The following is an 11,540-nucleotide window of genomic DNA, read 5'->3' on the forward strand; positions in this document are numbered from 1 at the left end:
TTTTTCTGGATCAGCCAGGAAAGCTATTTTTCTTCTCATTCATTCATAGGTTAGTGGCACACACTGATAACAAATACTCCTATTCAAAATTCTAATAAACAATGCAAATGGGAAAATAAACATGAGAATGACTAAACATAGATGATGATTTTAAAAGGGTTTTTATTGGTCTGGTCCAGTTGACAAGGATAGTCAATTTATGAAATGATCATACATAATGTGCTGGCACAGATTTTGGAAACAGAAGAGAAAGAAAACAACATAAATGTTATGACAATTTCTATGAAATGAAATGAATGAGAGACTTACCACCTTAACCAAAAAAGACATAAGTGGAACCTGAAGCTAAACATCTAACGCATCATCTAATGCAAACCAAATAAATACACCTCTGGGGGACGTGGGGATTTCTTAAGGGATAATTGCACAGAATCAAATTATAGTGTTTACCTACCACATACTACTCTTTACAAACTCATAAATACAAACATCCACTAAGTCCATGTGCACTCCTCCACACTCAATCATCTTTTTTTCCCTAAATGTGGCTCTCATTTTTTTCCCACATCTGTATTGGAATCTCATTCAAACAATAACATTTGGTGGAGGCAGTCAGTGAAGAAGACAGCTGCACCACGGCAGCTGCTGTAGTGCTAAAGACTGCAAATGAAGGGAACAAGACCAAATTACCACAGGTTATGTAGCAATATTGACCTGATTACAAACAACTGCAGGGTCAAGTGTTTTTCCAAACCGCTTGGACTCACTGGCAAAAAAAGTGTTTTACATTGGCGCCTTACATTCCCCCCCGTTATACATAAAGGAGTCTGTGTTGAGAAGGTGAGGGCTGTGACAGTCTGGAATGATCCTTCATCAAGAAAACCACAAACAGGGAATCATTTAATAGGAAACAGACTCCTAGTGACCTAAAGGATTTATTAATCCCAAGACAAAAGGTTTCAATTTTCAGTTGTTTGACAATTCTCATACACTCATTCACATCTCAAACATACTTCTCACTAATGCTTAAGCAGCAGGCTAGCTTATTGGTAGCTTACAAAGGTCAACTAACTTTTTACATATCATTGTCCAAAAAAAAAAATCAGAGTAATCAGCATTCAGTATATATTAAATCAGCATTGATTATCATTTTCACACAGAGCTGTATCCATGTAATTATAAACATGGTAAAGCCCTCCTTCATGTTTCCAGTTTAGTTTTTCAAGATCAGCTCAGATATCATTTCAATTCATCACATGTTGAAAATTAGAAAGCATGATAAGAGGAAAAAAAGTCTCAATAATGTCATTCTTCCTTCAGCTCCCAAAGGCTGAAGCGATTTGTCCAGCAAAAACATGTCAAAATAGTATAAAAAAAACATCCAGATGTCTACAGCTGAGGAGTTGGAATGGAGTGGGATGTGCGGACTATGGGACCACAGGCAGTCTCTAGGTGTGCAAAACCATTGACAACAACAGTATCCACCACCAGTGCAGCCCAAAGAGGAACCACCCACAACCTAATTTTTTAGTCCTGACCAACCAGTGAGAACACCCTTGAATGGAGTGAGTGGTAAGTGTTTGCCCTACATTCATATGAGAGCTGCATTACCCCTTATTCATTTTCATCTTAGATCTCCAGTCTGAACGGTGAGTTGCTCCACTCGTCTGTGTAGACTGGAGAGAGGGTGAGCACTGGAAAATTAACAAAAGGCAGCAAAAGGAAAAAGCGAGCAGAATGAAAAGGGGCGGGGACTACTCTGGCCCGAAACACTGTTGCACACATCAGTGTTTCGGTGCAAAGGCAGTGAGGTCGACCTCTCTATTTCTTACTTCTTACAAAGAGTTGCAAAAAACGACCAGGGTAAGGCAAGGCATGAGGAGACAGGGTGCAAAGGAAAGAGGATTTTTCGTCCCAACAGGATTATTCGCATTACATTTTACAATCTTAGTAGACGAGGCAGAGCCAATCAGAAGCCCTCAAGAGAAAACTATTGTAAATACATTGGCTGAATGGGTGAGTAACTGGCCCTTTCTCTTGGCGTGTAGAGTTGACTGGATTATACTCAGCGTCCATGTTGATCAGTCATTCTGTCATTGTTTAACTGCACAATCGCAAGTGCCTTGCTGGCCAAATCAAGTTGGGAGTTGGTTCCCTGAATAGTAACACCTCTGCACATCTTTACTCATCTACCGACATTATTTTGGGGTTCCAAGCTTCTTGGGAGTTCCAGGGCGCTTTTGCCAAAAGTGACCAGGGATGGTGAAGGCGTCAACACTCATGGACATAGTTTTGGACGGGATGGCAGTGAACTGTTTGCGATCAGAGCTGTACTTGTAGATGGACTCAACCATCTCAGGTGCAATACACCGGGGTCCGATGCCAGTGAGCCGCACCATCTCCTCAGTTTCAGGGTTCATGGTGTAAACTGCCCGGAACTGGCAGCTGGCATCTCTGAAGAGGATGAGGAAGTGGTTGGCCATGCTCGTCTCCATTTCCTGAAAATCAAAACAAAAACTCAAGGTGAGTTTAGCCGACAAAGATCACAGTCAATTATAGCCTAGTTACAGGGGACTTCTGCTTACCTCTACAATCTTATTTTTCTGAGACTCATTGACCTTGCCGGCCATGCAGCAGCGGGTGATAGCGTTATGGATGATGAACTTATTGGACTTAAAGCTAGGCTCCTTGTAAAGCTTTGGTCCTGCAAAACACAGCATTTCCACATTCCATAAATACATCAAAACAATTATTACATTATTAATTTCAACATAATTAAGTTTAAGTTTGAATAATTACTGACCTGTGTATTCTGGGATTGAAGCAGCTGATGAAATAGTGGAGCCATTCTCCCAGTCCTTCTCTCCGTTGTGAGCACTTGTTCGTCTTGGTGACATTAGCCGAGAAGGAGAATGAGAACGGCTAGAAGGAGTAAAATGGAGGCAAGTCAGTTCGGAGGCTGTATGTGCATACAGTAGACAAACAGTATTGCATGTACCTTTGCCCCTGATAACACGGATTACAGCTACCAGAAAACATGTAGTAGGTATGCAATTACATATCATATTTTATGGCTGGCATTTGGTGCTGGCAAACATTTTTTTACAGACACATTAAGGTGATCAATAATTGTGTACTTCATCCCCAGGATGTACTTCTTCAGTTAATTTTACTCCACTGAATCATAGTTAATCTTATATTATAATGATATATTGCCCAGCTCTATTTTATCGAAGAAAATGTACTAACATGATATTTAAGACCCTCTTTTTCCTTTTTGGAATTCAAATGATTATTCTGTTCAACAATCAGAACACAGGATATGTGCATCCCTTTTTCCAATAAAAGAGAAGCCATCAGCAGTGTGCAGGTTACCTGGGAGACTTCCTGACACTCAAGTCGTTAGCCATGGAGGACAGGTTCATGGTGGAGTGAGAGTACACTTTATTCAGCCTGGTGCCTAGAAGGAGGCACATTTAAAATATGAGAAACAAAAATGTGTGTAGGACAAGGGCATACAAAGACCTAGGTGATTCAACATCAGAAATATGTACCCAATAAACCTTTGGCAGGGCTATGAGAGAGGACTGAGTCATCTCTGAACATAGTCTTGGGCCTCTGCTTCTTGACCCCGCGAACCGTGGTGGGTTTCTGCCTCAGCACCTTGTCCAAGTCTTCCATGATCTTCAGCTGATGTCTCCTCTCATACTCCTGCCGTGTGAAGTCCCCTCTGCGGTGGGGCGTCCCATCGCCAGGTGGGGTGCCTGATGCTGGGGGGGTGCCTGGAGTCTGGGGCCTGTCCTCCTTATTCCCCCAGCCCTCAATAGTCATCCACTGAGGTTTGCTAAAATCATAGAAAGTTTATGTGTAAAACTTTCAATTTGATTTATCAGGCAGGTAATGTGTTTAATTCACAAGGACAATGAAGCAGAACATCGAAAATAATCGTCAGTTATAAGCTGCAAAAACTTGAAACTACAGTAATGTCGAAACTTGACCAAACCTAATGTAAGATACTAATGCTACAGCCTATATTTGGGTACAAACACAGTTATTAAAATTTAAAAAAATAACAGGTCTCACTTTAATTCTTTTTCTTTTTCCTGTTCAAGTTTGCGTCTTTTCATCTCTTCTGCTCTCTTCTGCTGTTTCTCCAGCAGAGCTGCTCGTCTCTGGGCCATCTCCTCATCTGTTCGCTCTTTGTCATCCTAACAATAAATAAATAACATTTAAAAAAAGGCATGAATGAACTGACCTTAGAAAAACAGCATTTTTGTAATAACAATCAGTGACCTACCTTGAAAAAGAAACCAAGCCCTCCTTTTGCCTCCATCTCAGTCCGCTCACTTATGGAGTCAGAGAGAGCATCAGGCACTTGGTCCTCCTCCTCCCCATCTCCTCGCAGGGCAGACAGCGAGATCTCGATCAGGCTACTGCGTTTGCCATTCGACAGCCCTGCAGGGACATCACTCTCGAAGGAGCACTCTGATGGTGCACCAGAGCTGTATCCTCCATGTGCAAACCCCTCCTTCCTACCATGCGAGGGCCCGGCCTCCAGGTCCATGCTAAATATACTATGATCGTCATTGGAGCCCACCTCTGACAGTGTGTCATCTGTGGCTGGACGGGGAGTCGGGGTAGGAGGTGGTATTGGGGTCAGTGTCGGCGTGGGGACAGGAGTTGGTCCAGATGACCGCAGCTCGTCTTGGCCGTCAGAATCACCAATGGAGAATGAGGACAAAGTCTGGTCGTGGGATTGCCAGGGATTTACACGACGAAGGTGGGGGATTCGGTCCACGTTTTGTGGTGCGGTGATCACCCTTGAGATGGTTGGGACCTTAACCTCGGAGGGACGACTTTGTTGGTGGTGTTTCGGGCTTTTAGGGGGAACAGATTGGGCCCTACGTTGGACTCTCGGGGACTTAGGAGGAGTGGTGTAGTGCGTAATTTTGCGGGATGGAGAGGGAGAAGAGGAGGCTGAATTTAAATCTCGGGTTGATTCCCGCGACAGACGAGTAGGGGCTGGAGTTGAAGTTTTAGGGCTTGGTGGAATAACCCAGGATTTGTTGCTGGAAGTTAGAGGTTTCTTATTGACTAGGTGGTTCTGCTGATCGGTCAGCCGCTGCATGTCACTCTGCAGAGAGTTAAGAGCTGCAGTCAGCTTTGAAACAGCATTGTTATAGTCCCCTAGTGGAGCTACCGTTTTCTCACCAGGAGTCCCAGGGCCCTTCTCTCCTGGTGTACCTGCCTTTTCTTTGGAGTGACTGATCTGTTTATTTGCCTGAAGTCCTCCTTTGACATTTCCGTCATCTTCCACTAAGAGGCGCTGTTCATCTTGTTCTTCCTCTTCCAGTTGAGTTAACTTTTCGTCCAGTCTCAAGCGAGAGAGCTCTTCTTCTGTGGATGAGGTACTGATATGTCCATTCCCTCCCTCACCTTCACCTTCGTCCTCATGCTGCTCCTTTTTTAACTGCAGAAAGGCACTTTTCCCTAGTCTTTGACGGTGCTTTGCAAAAATAGCCTCAATGCGTTTCTTCTGGGCTTCGATAGCCTTTCGCTTTTCCTCAAGCCGAGTTCCCAGCTCAGACATTTCATTATTCAGTTGTGGGCTCTTGCTGGGGCTTTCATCAGACTTTTGTGCCGAAGTGGTCATCTGCTGAGAAGAAGGAGAGGAGTCACTGGCTTTTGGAGAATCCATAACATGCTTCTTTTTCCGTTCTGCAAAGCTGGTCATCTTCACACCGCTATCAGACCCCTCTTTGCCATGGCCTCCGGCAGAGTGTGCGCTAACAGCTGGTGTGGATGGAGTGGACTGGGCCTTGGGAAAGTCTTCTGATGCGTCTGAGTCCACACTGCCGTCTCTCAAGACCGAGTCATCATCTCTTGAGCATTCGGAGGTATTTCTGGTGCGATTGGACTCCCGGGACTCTCCAGTGGGCCGGTACATCATTCCTGAGCGTGTAGGGGCGGAGCAGCTGATGGGTGCTAATTTGATGTTATGTCTAGAACTTGCAGGGTAATCAGGAGAGTGGAGATAAAAGCCATCAGGAGCACCATCAGGGTGTAAACGGGGCTCCATCTTGCTGTCGTTGTGGATAATTTGGAGAGCCTCTTCAATTGTTGGCAGCTCTCCCGTTTCACTCTCTGGAATGCCGTTCTCCTCTGCCACCCTTGGGATAGTGGGAGACTGGGTGGACCATGACGCTCTCTGTGGACCAGGAGGTTTGCTCACCAAATGGCTGAGGTCTTCAGGAGGAGTGTAGGGCACCCGCGTCATGTGTTGGCCTGCTGAGTTGAGTTGGTCTGAGCTCATAGAGCGGGTTATCACAGGGTTGCCCATCACAACGTCCACATCACTGTCCAGGCCAAAGGGGATGCTGAAGGACACTGCTGACAGAGGGCGGCTAAGAAGAAAAAAGGCGAGTGTAAATAAGCAATATTAAGTAAAAAAAATAAATAAAATAAAAAGAGTTCATATGGTACTGAATCAAGGAGTCATACCTGAGAGGTTTCTTACTCCATGTCTTTCCAACTCCTTCTATATGAGACATTGAGGTAGACTGAGTCAAAGATCCTGAGTACAACGGGACACACACAGATGCGTAAAGGCATGCACACCACACAGGGATTCACAAATGAAGCAATACACAAATAATAGTTAAATAAATATATACACAAAGTTCCATAAAAAAACAAGGATTGATGTTAAAAGGTGAACAAGATTGTAAAATTATAAACGTGTACAAAACACTGGGGTTTGATGCAATGATAAAGGGACACTGTTATAAATGTACCTGATGCAGGAGAAGATATGGGAAGGAAAGGCTTCTTGAAGATAGAAGGGGAGGAACTGTAAGGCAGAGAAACAATATTTCAGTTCAAATTAAGAATATGCCAGACTTCTACAAAAGCAAAAACATATTTCGAAAGATTCTGTACCTGTTGCCACTCGAACGATTTGGTGTTACAGGTGTGGATCCATCTAACAAAAAAAAAGTTATTAGACTTTGTGACAGATAATCAATGTATTACCTTACTGGTAGGATTATACAGTATTACAAAAGGCCACAAAGCTGGCAACACTTACCCAACGGGTCTATTGGCTGAACAAATTCTGGCTTTTGTACTTCAAACCAGCTAAGCAGTTCTGCTAGGAAGCTCAGCCAGTTGAGCTAAATAAGTCAGACAGAATAAATCAGGCATTAAGAAGACAATACAGCAATCAATATTTGTGTCAGGGTATCAATCAGGAGTGTTGATGTATGTACCCTAAGCTCTTGTGGGGTGTACAGCATGTCCTCCAATGTTAAGTTACAGCAGCTCTTCAGGCAGCTTTCACAGAATTCATGGATGACCTGCAGGTTGTACAGGCTCTCTGCTGATGGCATGGACTCCTTCATACAAACATCTTCAATAGAGAGGGGGAAAGTGTTACAGTAACATACACACAGTAGGTACTAAAGAAATGTTTGTGGTTATACATGTTGGCAAGTACCTTCAAGTCTTAGCAGGCCAGGGCAGTAGTAATGTATGACTGCAGCAACAGCACAACCACTGGACAGATCTTTGACTTCATTCACCACCGGGAAGATTGGCTTTTGTTTGGACTGTATTTTATCCTTCCTGTAGCGCAGCTAAAAAAACACAACAACAAACAACACAATGAAATACTGCACTGTGTTCCGAAACGAATATTTTGTTGAAATAACTACCATTTGATTATCACTAACAGGATAACTAATTCATAGATAAATAATCTATTTGTGTGAAAAGTATTCCTTTAAAATTTGACTTATTAGGTGATGTTACAACCAACACCAAACTTGGGTTTTTCCAAACAAGAGTTAAAAGTCATAGAAAGCGTCAGAACATATTTGCATTGTGAATGAAAGAAAATAGAACACATAAAGGTCATGCTTATGTATAGAAAATAACTTAGGTTAAAAAAAACATGGCAGATGCAAAGTGAGTGACTTAATCAGAGCGTAAAGAAAGAAGGATTTCTTTGGAAGAAAGTGGGACAAGTGAGAGTATCAGGATGCAAGGGAAGGAGAAAAAAAGGTTTCAGGTACAACCACAGCACATATACAAACAGACCACTGTCTGCAGAGACCAGCTGACTAGAAGCTCGTCTGTTAATGCCCATAGCCATTCACACACAAACACACACCTCTGTTGCACAAGGACCAGAGGAACCGGTTGGGCAAGGCAGTTTCAAGAAAGCTAGAGTACCACTTGTGATTCATGCGCCACTCGTGTGTCAAATAACAAAAGCCCCGCCCTGCGCTGTTACGTGCACTTCAATGCAGATTAGGATGTGATGCAAATTGGCATTCTCACACCAGCACATGGAGAAAGAAAACCAACCTGAGCCTCAGATATTTGCTGATACATTTGATGGAGACACTGGAGGGATGGAGGGACAGGGGACAAGGGCTAGAGGAAAGGAAGGAACTTACAGGAACAAGTTTCCAGTACCAGCGAGTAGGACACTGTCAGAAAGGAGGAGGGACAGGAAATAGAGAAAGACAAGGAAATGGAGAATAGGAGCAGAGGGAGAGGTATTAAGCCTACAGTGGAAGAACTAGACAAACTAGTGAGAAAGAGTAGTGAAGACGTCACTTACTTGAAAGGACAAGACAAAGCAATGACGCTAACCTTACACTACATTTGTAATGCAATACTTACAGAGGGTTGAACAGGTTGGGGCTCCATAACGGCCTGAGATGTGTCACTCTGGGTTTCCTCAGTTTGTTCTCTTAATTTCTGATTTATCTGAGAGCATGCCAAGAAGACAATATAGTTAGCACAAACATACATGCATCACAGTGGGCAAATAAGTGACAGCATCCTTATTTGTTTAGCTAATTAGACATTGTATAATCTTAGAAAACGACAAATCATTTCTGACAGGAAACAATGAACATGTGCATTCATAACAATCATTGTGTCTGCTGGGTGTACTCCTTACCCCATTAACCCAATGAAGCAGAGCCTCTTCCCAGCTGGAGGCTCCACCCAGGAGATCGGCAGAACCACATGTCTTCACCGCAGTCACCGTCTCCATGGCTCCCACGGCCATCAGGGCATCTATCACTGCCAGATGAGCACTCTGCACCAATCACATGGCAGAAGGAAGAGGAACTGTCAGAGGAGGGACCACTTACAGCGAGGGACAGAGAGCCTAGACAGCTTTAATGAATTACAGCTAACACAATAATGCTGGACACAGACATTTTCACTGCTCTAGCATGGCACTGCAGAACAGAGATCCACTCTGAATACTGCAGCACAACCATTATTTACCTGCAGCAACCCCTAGAGGTCACCAGAAGGCAGCTGAGTCAGCAGAAACACCGAGTGTTCCAGCAAGCAAACACACATTAGTACATGTGGGTGAACTTTGGACCTGTGTTTGTACAATCATTAAGTCGTTAAATAAGCAATGGTCCTGTAATATGATAACATGTGTACAAGGACTGTCATTCCTCAGCTGCTTTACCTTTATTTGCTCTGCTTGCCTTCCCTTTTGTGCAGGGAAATATTGCTGTATGACTCATGTTTAACAGAGACTACAGGATAAAATGAGGCGTTGCAACTGGATCACCAGGAAGCATAACAATGAACAGCATTCTCTTTAAGAAACGGGTGTTCTATGTACTTTCTGCAGTTTAGGTGTATAAATGGACTTTTGTCATAGAACATTATCATTATAACATCTAATTGAGATATTGTTTTGTCTATACATTTACAAGAATCAAACAAGAACTCCACATACATGACATTTCCATGCATTTGAATACAACAGATACAAGTGTATTTCCTTATACTTGAGAGACCATTACTGAGCCATCTCTAATGGCTAGAGCACATTAAAATGCACCACCAAATCTATCAGCTCAGTTAGCGAGAGCGCCTTAACTCTATAAACCCGTTAGCTTATTAAGCTATGCTCGGTTTGTGCCACAGGGCAAGAACCAACTGTACTTTATATGTCTGTCTGACTCCGACCTGAACATGTATGTACATTATTCAGATCTTTGAACAATGTATAGTGCTTACGATGAAGATCGTTGAACCATTTAGTGTGCATATGATTAATGAATATAATAATATTTAGGTTTAATCATGATCAACCCCTATTTGTCGATCTTTTAATCCAGTTTTTGAATCAGTGTAGCTGGGGAAATCGTTGTCATTTTAGAAAGCCTCAACAATACCATAACTCATTAACAAAGTCTGCAGGGTTAGAAATACTTGTGGGGGAAATGATTAGCCCGTGACGTGATTTTATAACCAACTCTTACTCCGTATATTACCCACACATACTATATTAATTGTATTCTTCTACAGTTGTGTCCTTCATCTGCATCGCATACATTTGCCTTCTGAAGAGTATGGGGGCCCCTTTCTTCTAACTATTGTCCAACGAGTCGACAACAAGCTCCTTGCTTTAATCAATTCAGAGAGGACAGGCAGGTCACAAACAACACATTCCTGGCATAGGGCCACCAATCTCCAACCCTCATTTTTTTAGCCTAATCTGTGCAAATCAGTGCCTGTTCCCTTTTACTACTTACAAATCCCACTTTAGAGGCTAGACATTCTTCATCTAACCTCTTATGTTGCCCCAGATGGGGGCTGGTGGCGGTCCAGCTGCGTGCATGTGCCCTGTCTGCATGTCTGCCTACTCAACCCTGATGTAAAGTGCTGACCCGGGCAGACCTGGAGCTGTGGCAGGCAGAGCAGGCGATGCCAGCAAAGGCTTGTCAGATAGTATTGGTCAGAGCTCTCTGTCAGTCACTGGGAGCTGAGTGGCCCTGGCTGGCCTGCCCTCCAAACACTGCTGCCAAGACTAGGACTAGTGGTTGTGTGCCTGTGACATGATTTGTCTGTAGCATTGAAAAGAACAAGTGGCTTGCTATAGGAACTAGAGCTCCTCAAAGCAAGCCACATCTGACTGGTTCAGAGCCCTACTGCCCCTAGATGAAATATTTGAAATAAAGTACTTCTGTACAAATTAAATTAGGTTTCATAATATGATTCCATGAAATGTATTGTATTATTATTTTACAAAATTATTTGGTCCAAAATAACAATCCTGCCTGAGCAAATTCAAGTTATTGTTTTGTAAGTAAAACGTTCACTGTAAAACAACATAACACACTTAATTGTATTAAACATTTGATCATTTTTATAGGTGATTTTGTATGGATTCCCTACATTAGGATATACAATTCCTGTCCATGTTCTTAAGTACACAACTACACTTGCAACAGCCCTGCAGAAGATTTTAAGGAACCGTAAGCAGTTTTATAAAAGAGGTGTTAATTAGGGCTGCCAGATTTGGAGACATATACATTAACAATGCAGAATATTGCATTAACAATAGGTCAGTGCAGATGCTACTGATACTCTTTTCTAAATAATCCCTGTAACTAAGGACCTTTCTTTATATTGAAAGGTCTTTTTAATATAGTTATGTAAGACAAAAGGGTGGGCAATTTATTAGATACACTCCTTAATATAACGCAGTCAAG

The 11,540-nt window shown here is 42.8% G+C and overlaps 1 protein-coding gene across 3 annotated transcripts; it reads right to left on the bottom strand.

Annotated features, from left to right (window-relative positions):
• Positions 1-145: 145 nt before the first annotated feature.
• On the bottom strand, positions 146-9,112 carry camsap3 (calmodulin regulated spectrin-associated protein family, member 3; the record flags this gene model as incomplete). 3 transcript variants are annotated; one of them, XM_034143920.1, is given in 15 exon segments in its annotated part: positions 146-2,498; positions 2,586-2,704; positions 2,804-2,922; positions 3,376-3,460; positions 3,555-3,844; positions 4,084-4,208; positions 4,298-6,404; positions 6,502-6,538; positions 6,795-6,850; positions 6,940-6,982; positions 7,088-7,172; positions 7,269-7,408; positions 7,496-7,634; positions 8,689-8,775; positions 8,972-9,112. In XM_034143920.1, coding segments are annotated over 15 exon segments (3,873 nt in total), but the record flags the coding sequence as incomplete, so codon positions are not given.
• Between the last annotated feature and the right edge of the window lie 2,428 nt (positions 9,113-11,540).

Source organism: Trematomus bernacchii, unplaced genomic scaffold (genome assembly GCF_902827165.1).
Source record: "Trematomus bernacchii unplaced genomic scaffold, fTreBer1.1, whole genome shotgun sequence".
In the NCBI taxonomy this organism is placed as follows: Eukaryota; Metazoa; Chordata; class Actinopteri; order Perciformes; family Nototheniidae; genus Trematomus; species Trematomus bernacchii.